General features: G+C 41.0%; 1 protein-coding gene across 7 annotated transcripts in view; it reads left to right on the top strand.

The window, feature by feature from the left end:
• LOC129172032 (alpha-1,6-mannosyl-glycoprotein 2-beta-N-acetylglucosaminyltransferase-like) overlaps positions 1-18,145 on the top strand; it is a 54,170-nt gene that overhangs the window by 35,899 nt on the left and 126 nt on the right. For 4 of the 7 annotated variants that reach the window (XR_008566895.1, XR_008566893.1, XR_008566897.1 and 1 more), the window contains 2 exons: positions 4,493-4,592; positions 14,603-17,007. Coding sequence is in view for 1 of the 7 variants with exons in the window: in XM_054761361.1 (XP_054617336.1) it covers positions 14,674-15,972 (1,299 nt within the window). In the remaining 6 variants the exon portion in view is untranslated. Of the gene's footprint in view, positions 1-4,380; positions 4,593-14,602; positions 17,442-18,145 lie in introns of those variants that run through there. The other 3 variants (XR_008566894.1, XM_054761361.1, XR_008566896.1) reach the window with 3 other exon arrangements.

The following is an 18,145-nucleotide window of genomic DNA, read 5'->3' as shown; positions in this document are numbered from 1 at the left end:
ATCTAGCAACTTTTTCTGGCATCGGTGGAGATTTTTCTGGTATTTCAGGACTTAAAAGTGAAAGCACGTATTGTTCTACCGTTTGTGTTCTCACTGAGCAGCAGTGGGTGCCGCTGAGAGGTCCGCCCCGCCCAAAAGCAGTCACAAGCCGTCAGTGGAGCTCATCGCAGGGGCGGACTTACCATTAGGCAAACACAGGCAATTGCCCGGGGGCCCGAGATTCTCAGGGGGCCCCAAACGTCTCATAAAAACTGTTTATTGATTTTTTTCTTAAATTTAAAGTACATATTAATGTTTTAGTCTTGATTAACTTGCTTAAAACTACATCAAAATGCGTAATCTATCATGATCGCCTCGACTGCTACCACCCTCTTTCGTCATGCAATGCCGTATTTGAAGTTACTGCACATGTGCAGATTGATTACAGAAGACGGGAGAGAAACAAACTTGTTGGCACGGTTTGGAGAAAACTGATGCGGGATTACCCTAGTGCAGTGGAGAAGAGGAAACTATAACAAAAAAGGGTTGTTTTACATCAAAATAAACATTTTTTTGCAAATACAACACCATGAACTATTTACAATTTTCACATGTGGAACTAAACTGTGTGTTGACATGTGTGCATGCATTGAAATTTCCCGACAGTGCGTAACCTTCTGCATTCCTCCACACTCTCTCGCTTCCTCCTTGCTGTGGAGTGTGTATTTACATGCAAACGATCCATGCCGTGCTCTTATTGAATGCACTTCTGCCACCTTGTGGCCGTTTTTATGGCTTAAAACTGCTCTAACAATGCTATCTTTTAGCGTGCACTTGCGTCTAAATTCTAAATACATAATTGGTATTGAATGAGTTTAAATCGTTTTTTGGGTTAGGGGCAGGGGGTAAATAAGCATGGCAATGGAACGAGCAATTTAAGCTGACAGATAACCGTAACAGATTTCAAAAGCGGGAAAAAAGTGGCCTAAATTACATACTCACCTTTTGTAAAAATGGAAATTGAAATAAATGAAAAAAAAACTTTTGTCAGCGCAGTACAAGGATGTGGAGGGCCCCGGTTTCTTAATCTTCTTGAAAAGACTACTCATTACACTCAAGCCTCACTTGGACTCGGTCACTTACCTGTCCGCGTGTCAGAACATGTGATGGAAGAATGTGGTGTGATAAATTAAACAAGTCGTCCTAACTGCAAAAGAAAAGGTGGAAGGCTGGAGGCGAGTGCGGATGTAATTATTACGCTGTCTAGACGAAACAGACAAAATATTTTATTTTGATGAAGTGATGGCCAATTTTAAATTAACAAACCAAGTTTATTTGTAGTTCTAAACGTAATGAAGGTGTTTTTACTCGCTTTTCTGTCTCTCATGCGAGGTTATGCTTTTTTCCTACCGCATCTGTGACAACATCATATGCAAATAATATGCAAATTAGGCAATGGCTTCATCTACCGACTTCTAAGACAGCCAATAGAGAGATACTTTATTTATCTCCAAGAGAAATGAATAGCTACTTTTCTTACTGAGGAGTTGGCAACAGTGCGGCAAAGGCTCGAGGGGAGTCTGCTGTCCTATGCTGCTAGAACCAATGACCCAATAAAGGAAACTCCGTACGCAAGGCTTATTTTTCTTGCTTTAGTCAAGCTTTCTTTAATTGTAACATACAAAAAAAATGCAGTGGCTATCTATAAATGTACATCACGTATGCTAAACACAATTAGTTAGCCAAAACACAGGTGATTTACTAACACTAACAGTTACTAACAGCACACCAGCAAGTTTAGAAACATATTAAAAGTAATAATTCAGGAGCATTTGAGATATCTATTTTATGAGTTATTTTTTTAAAGTGGTGGCACACATAGATACTCACAAAGATGAAGGGGATTTGAATGTATTTGGCATGTTCTCTGTTGAAAGTCTGTGTAGGGAGCTGAAACGTGCAATTGCCAAGTGACAGCCTCAAAATCCTCACAATTTGGAAACAACAGGAGTGGACCAAAGTCCCTGCTGAGGTGTGTGCAACCCTGGTGATCAACTACTCAGGGATCAAATACTTATTTCACCCACTCAAATACAGATTAATTCATAACCTTTATTTCATGTTGTCTTTAAACATTTCTCTTCCCTTGATAATTGCCATACAGAAGATAGAAATGGCGAAAAAAAAAAACGCCAGTAATTGATACAGCCATTAAAATGTTGTGGTTTTTTTTCACATGGCTCGCCCCGACCCGAGCAAATCCTCATGCTGGCTTGACATTGATCTTCTCTTCCGATTTCAGATCAACTTTTGCAATAAAAGTAACTGTTGTGATTATTAGATTTGAGTCATCTCCAGAACCCGAACAAAGTATCAGTGAAGCATAGACATAAAAACATGTAAAAATTGTGGGCTTTCCAACAGTGGTAAATATATGCTGTAATATCACATATTTATAAATTATTACTGAGTTCTGGTGAACAAAATGTATTTTCTGCGGAAAAAAGCAGACATTTTCAGGGGGAAAAGAATAAAATGAATGTGAGGGGAACTACTGTACAGAACACATTCCATGAGGACAACTGAAAAACACTTTTACAGCAAGCGTGACATTTTGTTATGACTAAAAACTAACAAATTAAACCCAAAATTAGGAAAAAGCAGGGCGTGCATGCCCTTTAGCTGTGGTTCCTTCAAAGTAGCCTTGAGCTTTCATCAGATCTGTGCAACCTCTTCCTGAACAAAAAGTGACAATCATTTTTCAATGCTTGTTTGTCAACATGTGGAAGGTCTTGGGAATTACCACCCCCGCTCTTAACAAAGTACATTTTTGTATTTATTAGCTGATGATTTCAGAAGGAAATGTTCCTTTTGTCCATGAATCCAGCTTGGCAACTATGTCTGAACATGGTTTATGTCCCTATAGACATCATTTAATTGTACAGGCTATGAGGTAATATTACAAAAGCGCAGTCCTATTCAAAATACACGGTTTGATTACCTGCCACCTTGAATTAGATTTGTCGCTTCCAGAGTAATCTGTGTCAGCTTAGTTAGAGAAAAACCAAACATCATGAACTCACTGAGATACTTGGAATTATTATTTTTTGTTTTAGTAGGTAGCATATTTGAGTTGATCCAACATGGTCAGATTGGTACTTGATACTTTTTGGAATCCTACCAACCACAGATCAATACAAACCGAAAAGGATTTGCCTTTGTCAGAACAACCAGTGATAGGTTTGCCAGGAGCACACATTGTTACTATTGGATTCTATTAGAACCTTCCTGTTCTCTTCCAGCAGTACAATATTAAGGTGTAGGCAACATAAGGCCTAACTAATACATACTGACAAGACAATGACTTATTACCCCTATAATTTGGAAATAACACCAAATCTTTGACAGTTTTCACATACAAGTATTATAGCCGAGGACATGTTAAAAGCCTACAAAGGAATCTAGCCTTGCAAAATAACTTCACCACATGGTTAACATACCTCACATACCATGCCAGCCTTGTGTAGCATAATTCAAGCAAAGTGGGATGCATAACTCGATATCAGCTCCAAGTATAAAATTCATGACCATGGCCAGGTCATTGCATTCTCAAGACATTGAATCAATTGCAACTGGACTGTTCAGGTCGTCTGAGAAGATGTTTCACCAGTCAGCCGAACTGGCGTCATCAGCTCATGTTCAAAGACTAGATAGGACCGCTCTAGAAGCCTGCTTGGACGAGAGGTGAAACGTCTTCTGAGTCGACCAGTCCGGTTGCGATTGAGAACATGACCATAACATGACCAGTCCATAAGTTTTATGGTAGGTTTATTGTAACGGGGAGACACAGAATACCAGCAAACCACTGAGAATTCTGACCTCCACAGACCCGTCGTTTGCCCATAAAGCTCACACATCAGTCCTATCCCTTCAGCAAGAAGTATGAGGAGAAAGACACCACTGATCGTTCACAAATGTAAGAAACGCATGATACCAGTTGTGTGTAAGGATGATAGTTAATGTCAAGGGATTTGGAAGCACAGTCACCAAGAAAAGCAGTAGTAACACAAGAAGACACGTGTAAATGCCCGTTTGAAGTTTGACAATGGACACAGGAATGATTCAGACAAAGCTTGGGCTTTGTCTGAATCATTCCTGTGTTCCTGTATTCCTGTGTTGGACCTCAGTCGGAATAATGAAGATGGGTCTTCCAGCAGGACTGACTTACTTGAATTAAGCCCTTTGCTCCTCCTGGGTGCATAGTCCACTGACGTACGTCGTCCATTTCACACGATTTATGGCTTTTCAGTCCAGCTCTTCCCAGTTGCGCCCACTCTCTGCCATTTCTGCCTCTCTGCTTCTTCTCCAGTTGTTCCTGGGGTGACCTCTTTTTTTTTTCAGGGCTTGTTGTCCATGTTCTCATGGACTGAGCGATTGTAGCGCTTCATTTCCTTGCCAGTGGTTGTAGCCTTGCCAGCCTGGAACATGGTTCTGATGTTCCATGTCGCCACAGGGATGGATGTCTTTGGCGTCAGAAAATATGTCGTCTTGCCGGTGTCCTTGTGGGTCATAAGCGCCATAGTCTCCATTTCTGAGGCAGCTTCTTCAGCCAGGTGTGTGATTTGGTTTTTATTTGTCAGCGTTTCTGTAACTAAAACGTTTTTTACAGGTTGGGGTAGTTAACCTTCACGACTAAGCCCCAACCCGGAGGGCCTTTGCTGAGTTTCATCTGGCCTATACTGTAGGTTCTAGAGTAGAGCCCAGACGAAACTCAGAGTTTCTGGAGTCTCGAAACATGCCCGGCATGGTTGGTACCTGCTGAGGGTGTCTTCCAGCAGGATAATGACCAAAAACATACAGCCAAGGCAAGAAAAGAGTTGCTCAAGAAGACGCACATTAAGATCCTGGAGTGGGCTAGCCAGTCTCCAATTTTTAATCCCATAGATAATCTGTAAAGGGAGCTGGAACATTGAGTTGCCAAGTGACAGCCTTGAAACTTTTTAGGTTTTTGGAGACAGGAGTGCAGCAAAATCTCTCCTGAAATGTGCTCAACCCATTACTTATTTCGCTGAATCAAATACAAGTGAATTCATCCATCCATCAATTTTCTATGCCGCTTATCGTCTACAAGTGAATTCATAACATTGAATTTGGGTTTTTTTTTCTTACAATAAGCCTACTATAAAAAATCTGGACTGCTCATGTTTTTGTAAGGAGTAACAAACCTCATGTCACATAGAGATATGTTAACAAGCACGCAACACAAACACAAGGACAAAATAAGCACAAATGAAGAAATCATCTCTATCTTTTTTGTTGATGACAGAATTATTACTGGAATGTGGATTAACTACAGCCTATAAACACTTTGAGCCTTTCTTCACTTTGTTTCTCTTTGGCTCGGCACTGAGGCTTGAAATCAAGTTGCTCAGTCAGCTATCAGAGTTGCGAAGTTTATCGCACGTTGCATGATGAAACTGTTTTTATTCATTTGGGACATGGTACATGCATTTGAATGCATACAGACACAGGCACACTTCATGTACTAAGCAAGTATGTGCGTACACACTCACTCACACACACTGCCCGGCTCCTGCTGTGTTGTTCTACCACTGGTATTTCCTCGGCTTACCTCCAGATTATTCCTTTAGAAGCATTTCAGAGAGGATACTCAAGAACTTACTTGTCAGGTTTAGATGTTAGAATTCACACGAGCATCTTAATATCATTTGATTGTGTCGACTACGTACATAGTGAGGTTTTATCCCTCCAGTGACGAATGCAAAGATCTTCATTATGTAAATGAGTGAAGAGCAACAACTCACACAAGTCAGACATCAGTTTAGGTTAACGTCGGACACGGTTTGTCTTGGTGGTTAATCCAAAAATGTATTTTGTGACCCTAAACCCTAACTCCTAATTTCTAACTCTTACTCTAACCCTACCCTTAGTCCCGACCCCTAACCTCAAGCACTAACTAACCCAGGGCTCCAGACTGAGACTAAATGGTCACATTTTCTGACTAAAATTTAAAAAAACTGTAAATTTTTCATCTACTTGCACATGTGCGACCAGTTAATTTGGCTTTTTAAAAGTCATTACGCTACACTATGCTACTGGACACTAGTTCTCTGTGTTGCATGTGTGTACGGTAACCCGGAATGAATTGTGGTCAAGTGGGTCATGATTGTGTAGGAATTGCTAAATGCTGGTGGATGTAACTTTAGCTACGTTCTCAATTGTTGCCGGGTAGCTCATGAATGTGGAGACAAAAAGACAACTGTGTTATTAAAGACATAATGTACAATACATATAAATGGAGGAACCCGAACTGTCGTACTTCGTGATGTAAAAAAAGCAGCCATCTCACTGTGGCGACTTGCTAGCCAACCAGGTGCTTGTCATAAATTGAACAGAGGGCAACAGTTGTGTCTGGCAGGTAATTGTTTTGCATAATCACTTCAACGGAGACATAGTTAATGGCAAAATGTGGCTCATAGAATTCCTTCTCAAGCACATTTGCAGCCGAGACATGTTGCCAGGCCTCGCAAGAGAAACAAGCCACTCTCTCTCTGAAAACAAGCGCAAAGCAGTAGGAAACTTGGGAATATGCAAGCATCTTTACAAAAACACAAGCCCAAAGTCGCTTCTAGTAGGCAAATCTGGCAACACTGAGCCAAAATGCTTTGTTTACTGTATATGGGACGTAACGGGGACACCGGAAAAGCCAAACATTTACCCGCGCTGAACGTAGCATCAGTACCATATAGCGTTTTGGGATGCACACAGCATATGGCCACTAATTGCAGTGGAGATACATATATATATATTTACTTTGCAAGTCGATTTCGGTGCGTGTTTTCGGCTTGCGCTCCTAACATTTTAAGCCAGAGGCCACTGTGCTCCGAGTAAAACAAAAGTTAGTCTGGAGCCCTGTTCTAACCCGAATGCCCAAACCCAACCTTACGAACCCTAACCCCCGAGCCCGAACCCAAAGTGGAATCATAATGGGGCTGCATAGTATGTTCTAATGCTGCCTCAAAAGGATGACTCAAATTAAGCCCGATTATTTGTCCAGACAGCATGCGTCACATATTGTTATGCACTATGGTAACCTTGACTAAACAACACTAAACAACCATCGCTCTTTCTGTGCATGTAAGTGTTGGTCTTCAATGTTCCTCCAACAACAACCCTCCTCAAACCCCCATCACCACCAGTCCTTCCTGGAGCCTACTCCACCGCCATCAATCACACTCCATTTGTTCCAAACATTCTTTTCCTCGGCGCCTGAACAGAACTCGGGTACAGTTCAACAGCTCTCTACCTCGCAGCTGTCTGTCCATTAATGGCACTAAGCCTGTGTCCTCTTGGGTAAGATCCCAGAGGCCTCCAACCAGATGTGGAGCTTCTGTTAAACAAGCTTGTGATCATACCCTGCAGACAAACACTAACCTGACACAAACCCGAGCCTTGTATATATGAGGTAAGACACACACTTGTTCAAAATTGGCTTTGCAATAAGAACCATTATGGCTTTTGCGTCACTAGTTCAAGTATCCTCAAACACAGCTTTCCCTTGAGATGAAACTATGGTTACATCACAGATGTGTGATAACTGAGCAGAAATCACTGTTCACAAACCTCATCTTTACCAAAGGACGTAGGAATTTGTAAGGGAGTGAACTATTTAACCTCCCACGCGGATTTACCCTGCAAGGATTCAGTGAAGACCTGCGCCGAACATTCCTGGCAATGTTGAAGAATGATTTCAAATTGGGATTGTTGTCAACACACAGGCGTGGAGGTGGTCTTATGGTAGCATTCATCAAAAAAATAATATATAATGAACAGTTTTTATGTGAAGTCATCCCTCATTGGGCACACACACACACACACACACGCGCACTCAATTTATCAGAAACCCAGTATGCACACCCATGCACCAGAGCAGGCCCGCATTTCCCAGCATGAAAGACGGCCTAAGGTGTCAGATGGTGACATTTGCACATGACCAGAATGCTCTCATCTGTTTTTACTTACTCCTCGCCACGTGAACGGCAAGACCCTGACAAAACAGCTCCAGTGGCTGTGCGAGGCTGAGGTGACCAAATGTGGACCTCTTTGCTCCCTTGCAACAACAGTATTCAGTTACAGTCATTATGCACGTGCCACCCACCCATGTGCTTCAAACCTCTCATGGTAAGTTTGCACAGGAACCAATAAGGCCGTGTCCACACGGGAATGTTCCTGGGATTTATTTTTTTTTTTTTGACAGGTTGACATTTACGTCCACACTGTGATTATTAGTTGCACCAGACGGGAACGGTTTATCTCTGGGTGAAAACGATGCAATACACATAAAAAAGTGTTTGCCCCCTTCCTGATTTGTCTGTTTTTTACACTGTTTGTCACACTTGAACGTTTCAGATCATCAAACAAATTGAAATATCAGTCACAGCTGAACACAAAATGCTGTTTTTAAATGAAACTTTTCATTATTAATTGAGAAACAAAATCCAAAACCTACATGGCCCTGAGGGAAAAAGTGATAACTTGCAATGAGTCTCTTACAGCGCTGTAGCGGTATTTGGGCCCACTCATCTTTGCAGAATTGTTGTAATTCAGCCACATTGGAGTGTTCCGTTAGTCAACTTTTTACTTTGTGTTCACACTCACATTCATACCTATGTGGGAGGAAACCAGCGTACCCGGAGAAAACCCACGCACGCACGGGGAGGACATGCACACTCTACACAGAGATGCTACCATTTACACCACATTTACAGTAATAAATAAATAAAATACTCTCAAGCTGTGTAGAGGGTAAATCTGCATGCTTCTACTCTTGGTCGACATGCTCGGAGTGGTCGGGGAGGAGGCGTGGACCAGCCAGAACACTGCTCATGTTGTGTTAATAGAAACGTTAACGTAACGTAACAGCATAAAAGTTAGTGTTCGATTGTGTTTATTTCAAGATTTTCATTGGTGTTTTCACATTCCGGACATTCCTTGGCTCGGCATCTTTTGACAGCTATGCATTCGTATTTACCACAGGAGCTTACATCATTTTAAGGGAAGCCCTGGATAATATAAAAACAAGCTTGCCTTAGATTTGGCCATTTACGAAAATTTTTATCTTTTGTTCTTGTAATCAAGACATACAGTTTTTCCTTAGTGCGTCTTGAACAAACCACACATGAATAGAGTGAAAGGTGACATGTTTGACAGTGCAGTACTTTCATAGAATGAGCTCAATTCAGATCCACCCATCCAGGAACACGAAAAGGAATGTATGAGGCACGATGTCAACCTTATTAAATGCACATGTTGTCGGGAAAAAGTACTATGGGTTCGGAGATATACTCTACAAAGTTTTTGCGTAATGCAAAGCAGATAATGTAGACATTACTGGAGATACATGTATATCCTCTGACGTAGTTTAGTCGATCAGATTTCAACTCACAACAAGGTTAGCTGTTCTCTCACAGTTAAACCAAAGCAGATGTTGTTAACCCCCAGCAAGGTCTAAGCTGTTCTGTTGTAGCTTGGAGGGTAAAGACACATCTGTTGTATCACCACAGCATCACATAGTTTCTGGTAACAAAGAAACAGAAAAGGACCAGAACCCAAACTATGTTGTATCAGTTCTGTTTTAGGACCAGAACCCAAACTATGTTGTATCAGTTCTGTTTTAGGACTAGGTGGATCAAACCCCGAATGGATATAGATACCTGGGGCATAAATCTTAACAATGTCTCAGCCTTAGCCTTCTAACAACGAAGCAGGCTTGCTAACAAAATGGCAGCCGGAACCGGAAGTCAGCCAAGTCGCCCGTCTACGATGTCATTGGCGGTTGAGTCTCAAAAATGTTAACACAAAACAGGTTTTTCTACTTTTACAATTATAGTTTCACGTGCATAAAACAATTCTAAATGCTAATACTGTAAATGACAAACAATAATACATCATTTAAGGGTACTTCACGTCCCTTCACTGAAGACGTTACTGCTCCCAAAGACACAATGTGGAAGCGAGATCAACACCAGCTTCCTGTTTTGTCATGAGTTAATTCATGAATTCAGCAATGTTTCTCACCTTCTTTTATCAAAATGCTGGCACTTGCAACTTTCTTTGGCTTCATTTTGCATTATTGAGGTGAGAGATACTACTGAATTCAAGCAAAACAGGAAGGAGGTGTAGAAGAGGAAGGTGTTGTTCGAGCTGCGGCATCGCCAATACTCCTATTGTTAGAGGGCTCTAATAATGTTTTAAAAAATCATTTAGAAGGTCTTAAACAGGTTTTCTAAGCTCTAAAGTTGCAGGAACTGTTTAAAAATGAACACAGAGTGTATACAGCGACGTCAGAGAACAGTGCTGTCCTTTGAATACTTTTATGTATGACTCACACTCATTTTAAACACCATTCAGATTGGCTCCAGCTGCTCTTCCATGTAAGCACTTTTATGTCAAAAACAATCATTTAAGCCATGAAGGGTGTTCTCTCCCATGAATTATCGCTCACCCAAAGCCTTGAAGCTTTAAAACTGAGCAGAAAATTGTGTACAAAGTACTGGAACATGTACATGGACATGTGCGTTCAAAAGTTTAAAGAAGGTCAAATTAAGTTCACCTGTAGATGTTCTAGTGCATTTTAGCTTCATCCTGAAATTTCACCCAAAAGCCAAATATCCCTAACTTTTAGTGAGTAGTGTACATCATGTGAATGAGCCATCTTCTTCCACCTTCACACACATCCTGTTGCCGTACTGTATTTTCATGGAAATTGAGGAGGAGTGTAATAATCCTCCAACAAAAGGAAACACACACTTCAGGGAGATTATTGTCCGGTTGTTGCGGCCATATCTTCAAAACCCAAAGCAACCATGAGGAGGATGTGGTCATGACATTGCACAGATACAGAAACCTTTATTAAACCTTGTAGTTTAAGCCAGGAAATCGACATTCTTAGGGTTGCCCTGTATGATGAGACCATCATCACCAAATGTGCTCATACAGATGTTGGGGCCTCCCTTCTGCTATCAAGGATCAATGTAATGTAGTTTAAAAAGACAATATCTACGACCAAATATGAATCTAATGTCATTTAAAATTGCTACAGGTATAGCTAGCATTAGTGATCAAAACAAAGGATCAGTATCGCATGTACCTTTCATGTTAGGTTAATTGCCGACTCTAAATTGTCCATCGGTATGAATGTGAGTGAATGCTTGTTTGTCTATATACCGGGGGGGGAAACTGTGGTTCGCGGGCCACATCGGGCCTGGCAAGCATCTTAATATGGCCCATCGGGCGTTTCCATATTCCTTTTTTTTTTTTTTTTTACTTTTAACCTTTAACGGCAACATGGCTTGCAGTGCTAGTGTGTCATGCTTGAGTTTTACAAGAAATTCAAGATTCAAGAGAGTTTTATTGTCACAGATGCAATTTGTAGCTTGCACAAAAAGGCGATCCAAACAACACGCACCTGACACACAACGTAACCTACCTACTGCACCATGCGGGCATACAAATAAATATCTACGTAGAATACCATGCCAAAATTACACCCACATATGCCTGCCGCAAGGCATGCTGGGTAGCTTGTGGTACACTCTCTCCCAAAATTTTGCAGTGTTTGTCGCATTTTTGCTTGATTTCGAAACTTGTTGAGGAGTTCTTCAAGGAAGTAAATGAGGGATGTTCCAATACTCTTGATAGCCAATGTTTTATTCTTCATAGCTCATATTGTTGTTGCCACTGGACTACCCAGCATGCCTTGAGGGCACTTATAAAAAACAGATTTATGTCATGCTGTGGATGTGTTGCGTTTTAATTCGTTGCGCCGTAAGCATGTTGTTCTGTTTGATGACCACCGATACATGCACCACCCCTCCGCCGAATTTTTTAACCCAGTGTGGCCCACGAGTTAAAAGGTTTACCCACGCCTGGTCTATACAGTATGTGCCCCACGATTGGCTGTCGACCAATCCGGGGTGCACCCCGCCTCTCACCCGAAGTCAGCTGGGATAGGCTCCACCATACCCCTGCGACCGTAATGAGGATATCTACTATCAAGAATGAACATAATGTAGTTTAAAGGACCAGGGATCAGTCTGTACTTGAAATAATCTGAATCTACTATCAAAGATCAGTGAGATGATATCGACGACAAAGGATCAATATCTTGTTGAAAAAGTATCAATATAATGGATCAATATAATGCAGTTTTAAGAATATCTGCTACCAAGGGTCAATTTAATGTAGTTTGTAGATCCTATATCTGCCATCAATGATCAATATAATGTAGTTTAAAGATAATGCATCTGCTATCAACGATCAATATAACAGTTTCAAAATATTGTATCTCGAATGGATCAATCGAATGTACTTTAAATATTATGTATCTACTATTAATGATTGATATAATGTAGTTTAAAAAGATGATCTCTACTACCAAGGATCAATATAATGTCATTTGAAAAAGATGATCTACTATCAAGGATCAATATAATGTCATTTGAAAAAGATGATCTACTATCAAGGATCAATATAATGTAGTTTCAAAAGATGATCTACCATGAAGAATTATTATAATGTAGTGTTAAAACGACTATGGGCTATTAAGGATCAATGTAATGTTTTCAAAGATATATCTGATGTCTAGGCTCATGGTTTTTTTTGTTGGTTACTCACTGCTACCACCAAGTGGACAAAAACAATCCTGCTCATATTATAACTTATTTTCTGCTTTTTATGTCTTCCCAAATGACTGAATCACAAATTTATAAAACCGCACTTGTCCATGCATGTAAAAATGATTTTATATCATAAGGCCTTGCAGTGGGCCGCACGGTGGTCTAGTGGTTAGCATGTTGGACACACAGTCACAGTCTGGAGATCGGGAAGACCTGGATTCGATTCTCCCTTGGGCATTTTTGTGTAGAGTTTGCATGTTCTCCCCGTGCGTGCGTGGGTTTTCTCCGGGTACTCCGGTTTCCTCAAACATTCCAAAAACATGCATGTTAGGTTAATTGGAGACTCTAAATTGTCCATAGGTATGAATGTGAGTGTGAATGGTTGTTTGTCTATATGTGCCCTGCGATTGGCTCGCAACCAGTCCAGGGTGTACACTGCCTGTCGCCCGAAGTCAGCTGGGATAGGCTCCAGCATACCCCGAGAAGCGGCATAGAAAATGGATGGATGGAAGGCCTTGCAGTATTTTGATAGAAGCACACAAATCAGTCCCTTCAGGATTTCACTGGCTTTTTTTGTGTTTTCTGCAGCATAAATTGCCTACATTTGTGATAGCTTCTTCAAACATTTTTGTCAATAACATTGCAATCAGTCTGTAATTCTACCAATTTGTTACCAATGTTTTATTGCGAAGAGAGTGTGACAAATGTGTTTGGGTAAAAACATTTTTACCATGTACGTTAATACGTTTTACACACACATAAGGACACACTTCCGAAGGACGCAGACAAACATGCCCACGTAATGTTTTCCACGTTTGCAGTATACCACATTGAGTTATTCAACTTGTTTCTTTCCGTACTTGCAATGCATTTGGATGCGACACCTTGAGTCAAGGTCACTTGTCTGACAACGCGCTTCGGGCATGTTTTGCGGCAGAAAAGTACCCCTAACTTTGCCTGTCTTCCACCACATGCTACGCTGGTTGAAAAATGCAATGACTGTGACATATTGTTAGATTCACTCCTGAAAATGTTAAGACCAGTTGAAACATTTCAAAAATGTACATTTTTCATTGTTGGATCTTAAGGAGGTTCTTAGTAGAGCTTGAGAGAAATTTGAGTGAGTAATTTACGAGTGAAATAGGTTAATAGGTCAGTTAACCAAAAGACCACAGCCTTGAAAAGCCAAAATCTTGGCAAAAATGAGGATTCAGTGTCATTTTTTGTTATATATTCACACTGCCATGATCTCTTGATGGCAAACGGTCGGATTGTTGAGCTGCATAAGCAAGGCTTCTCGCAGCGCGCCATTGCTGCTGAGGTTGGACGCAGTGAGGCCGTCATTTGAAACTTCTTCAAAGATCCCGAGGGTTATGGAACAAAAAAGCCAAGTGGAAGACCCAAAAAACTGTCCCTGAGCTGGAGGATCCGATTGGCGATCGTCAAGAACTAAATTACAGATAGTTCATTTAGCTAATTGTATGCTTGAAAATGCTTATTTTATGCAAAAAATATGTAAAATTTGCTTCAATATGACTTTTTAAAATCAATGATAGGCCGTATACAACCATGAAACAGCGTGATTTAGTAATATATTTTTGCAAAAATGATAAGAGTCAAGCCGCAATATTCGAACCACGAACGACTGTCCTGAAGAAAAGATTTTGACAGAATCACACAATTTATAATTTAATTAATTTCTGGATATAAATTGAGGTATAACTTATTGGTGAATATCAATAAATTAGAAGTGTTTCTTAATATTGTTGAATCTGGCATAATCTTTGTGACGGTGGACTTGTTATTGTCATTTGTTGTTGACTCGCATCTACATCAAGGCTTTGTGAGTCGTGTGATTTGAAATGATGTTGTTCCTTGATGTGTTAGATAACAAGTACTTTGGCTTTCTCTGGTCCTTCATCTAGCTTGATGTCGATTTTGCAGTTGGTGCTGCAAGTGCTTTGAAGTTTCCTGTGTTTAGTTGAACCTAACCAAGATGAGGCTTCGGCTGGCCAAGAGGAATCTTTTGTTGCTTTTGGGTGTTGCCTTCGCTGTGTGGATTTTATGGATTTCCACGCGCGTGCTTCCTCATCAAGACATGAGTGATAATGTGAAGCTGGACCTCGACACGAGTGATAATGTGAAGCTGGACCTCGACACGAGTGATAATGTGAAGCTGGTCCTCGGCGGATCGCTGGCAGAGTTGACCCAGTCCATCTACATTGCCAATTACAAGCAGCATGATCTGAACGCAGATAGGTTTCCATTGGTGCCCCAGCTGGTTCTGGTCGTGCAGGTCCACAACAGACCAGAATACCTCCGACTCCTTATCAAGTCTCTGGAGAGAGCGGCAGAGGTCCACAGATTCCTCCTCATCTTCAGCCTTGACTATTTTTCTGCAGAAATCGAGTCCATTGTGCAAGGGATCACTTTTTGCAAGGTGCTGCAAATTTATTTCCCGTTTAGCACTCAGCTGTATCCCTCCAAGTTTCCTGGGCAGGATCCACGAGACTGCCCAAGGGACATGTCCAAAGAAGATGCACGCAAAACAGGATGTCTCAATGCGGACTACCCGGACTCTTACGGACATTACAGGGAAGCGTCCATCACTCAAACCAAACATCACTGGTGGTGGAAGTTACACTTTGTGTGGGAGCGAGTGCAGGCCTTGCAAGGCTACAGCGGCTTTGTGGTATTTCTAGAAGAGGACAACTACATCTTACCGGACTTTTTCCACTTCTATACATCAATGATAGAATTCAGGAAGAACAGCTGTCCGGATTGCGACATGCTGGCTTTGGAGAACCATGACGACCCTAATGGCTTTGCCACACTGTCCAACAAGGTGTTAACCACTGGGTGGATGTCCACCAAACACAACATTGGCATGGCCATCTCCAGGGAGGTGTACTACAAGCTAATGGGCTGCAGCAAGGACTTCTGCACATATGATGATTACAACTGGGACTGGACGTTGCAGCATCTCTCTGGAACCTGCATTTCCAAGCCCCTGAAAGTGCTTGTCGCCCAGGGTTCCAGGGTTCTTCACACCGGAGACTGTGGGCTGCACCAGAAGAAGAACTGCAGGCCAGAATGGGCCTTTCAGAAGGTCAAGGAGGCACTTAAGGCAGCTAAAGATGGCCTTTTCCCATTATCTCTTGTCCTTACCGCCTCTGAAGGCGCGGAACACAAGGCGCACATGAAGAATGGGGGCTGGGGAGATGTCCGAGACCATATGCTATGCCGTCAAATTTCTTTGAATGTTGATACCAAGATGCCAAAAAATCATTCATAAATGATGGTGTGAGTTTGTTTCGGAAAGTTGTGTAAGTGTAACATTTCATGTTTAGTTCTTGCAAGCCATTAATTGGTCATCCTGTCTTATTTTTTTTATGACTGATAACACAGCTCTGAAGATTTATTGCATTGCTTTAAGCCAGGGGTGTCCAAAGTGCAGAAATAATAGAGAAAATGTATGGAGAAAAAGCTGAAATGTTGACACGATTAACTAATAATAACACAAACGCTTTGTCTTGAGATATACTGTAGCTAACATTTCAAGTAATTTTGCAAAGTGCCCCCCCCCCTGCACTATTTGTATTTGCTTTTTCTGTAAAAAAGTTTGGACACCGCGAATTTAAGCAGACAGCTCCTATGATCGTGTTTCTTCACCTGGCTCCTTTGTGCTCAGCCATACATTGATTTGTGTGGAACTGTGCGTGTGTGTGTGTGTGGCGAGAGGGTCGTTATCTTCAACTTCAGGTTTCACTGCAGCGTCAATCTGGTTGAAATAATACAATGCGAAGCTTGAGCAGTTGTTAATTTGTTGTGTGTTCATAACTGTGAAACCAGTATAACCAGCCCTGCCTCAACAGCGAGTGTAAATGGTTGTCGTGTGGGCGCAGAAGTGTTTTGTTGCCTGAAGAGTGAGATTTTTCCTGTCATCCATTCACTCTGTAGTTGGCAGTTGACGAATAAAGTCCAGCTTGAGACCAACCACAAGTGTTTTCCTTTCAACTGCCACATTGGTGACCCCGGTGAACATCCAGGCAGTGGATGAGTGGGACTCCTTTTTGGCCGTGTCGCCCCAACTCCCGTAGTCCAGTCGTCCACTGTTGTCGGCGTGGCCGCGACGCTCGGAAGGTCTAGCATACTGAGGCGCTGTTCCGCTTGAAGAGGAATCACTGCTGACAACAACTGGTACTACTTCATCATCTGTGCATCTTCTGTGCAGGAGGTACAATCTGTCGGCCACAGAGACTACTTTCACTGATGGTCTTAAAGGAAAACTGCACTTTTGGGGGGAATGTTGCCCGTCCACAGTTCTTAGGTGAGACATGAACACACATCTTTCTCTTTTCTGTGCATTCTAAATATTGAAAAACTGTTGGCACGAGGCAGCTAATAATACATGTGTTGGGGATTCACCTATTCCGCCTATAAAGCCATTTTTTAAAAAAAAACAACAGTTTTATTGTTTTATATCCATGCTGTGACCATGTAGTAACAGGTACATTCATAACATGTAATACTTACAGTATTTTGCCTTTGCTCCCTCCGCCCTCATGTTGCTGTTTTTTTTTCAAGTTTTCCAAATATTTCAACTTTCTTGTTAAGTAATCTTTGTAATTCCTGTAAAATGTATATTTCATACCTATATTATAACTTTTCACCAACTTAATTTTACAAAAATGCCAACTCTATTTTGCTTTGTTGGTTTCTCATAAGTATTACAACTTAAAATATAACTTTTTTCCTCTAATATTTCACCTCTATGCTACTAATATGACATCATTTTTCTTCTTGTATGAGTTTATTCTCATAAATTTGAACTTTTTGTCATTAGAATATGACCTTTTTTCTTCCTGTTTTGACTTTATTCTCCTAAAATGACAGCTGTTCTTTTAATTTCTGCTATTTTTTCAAGTTCCCAACTATTTCAACCGTCGTCTTGTACATTTTCTTCTTGTAATTGTGATTTTATTACCATATTTTGACTATTATTCTCCGAATATTCTAACTTTTTCCACAACCTAATTTTCCAAAAATGCAAACTTTATTTGTTGTTTTGTTTCTCATATTACGACTTTAAAAAATGTCTCCATTTAAAATATCAGTTTAATGCAACTAAATTTCCTCATAACATTACGACATTATTCCCGTAAAATTACAACTTTTCTTGTTCAATTTTGTCTTTATTCTTGTGAAATTACTACTGATTTTAACATTTTTGCTGTTGTGTGTTATGTTTTGTTTAGTTTTATTAAATTCTATTTTTAGAATGTGCTGTAGGCCAACAAAAAACAAAAACAAACTGCTGCGGGCTCCACAATGGGACACCCCTGCTCTATACGCTTTAGTAAGTTGTATTGAGGACGGGAGAAACAGACAGTTAAGTATCGCTTTCATCGAGCTTGTATCGATCCGAGCTCACCTTTGGTATCGGTATGTGTATCGATCCACGCACC

Source organism: Dunckerocampus dactyliophorus, chromosome 19 (assembly GCF_027744805.1).
Source record: "Dunckerocampus dactyliophorus isolate RoL2022-P2 chromosome 19, RoL_Ddac_1.1, whole genome shotgun sequence".
Classification (NCBI taxonomy): Eukaryota; Metazoa; Chordata; class Actinopteri; order Syngnathiformes; family Syngnathidae; genus Dunckerocampus; species Dunckerocampus dactyliophorus.
The sequence above is the reverse complement of the archived record's forward strand: the minus strand, read 5'-3'. Positions and strand labels throughout refer to the sequence as shown.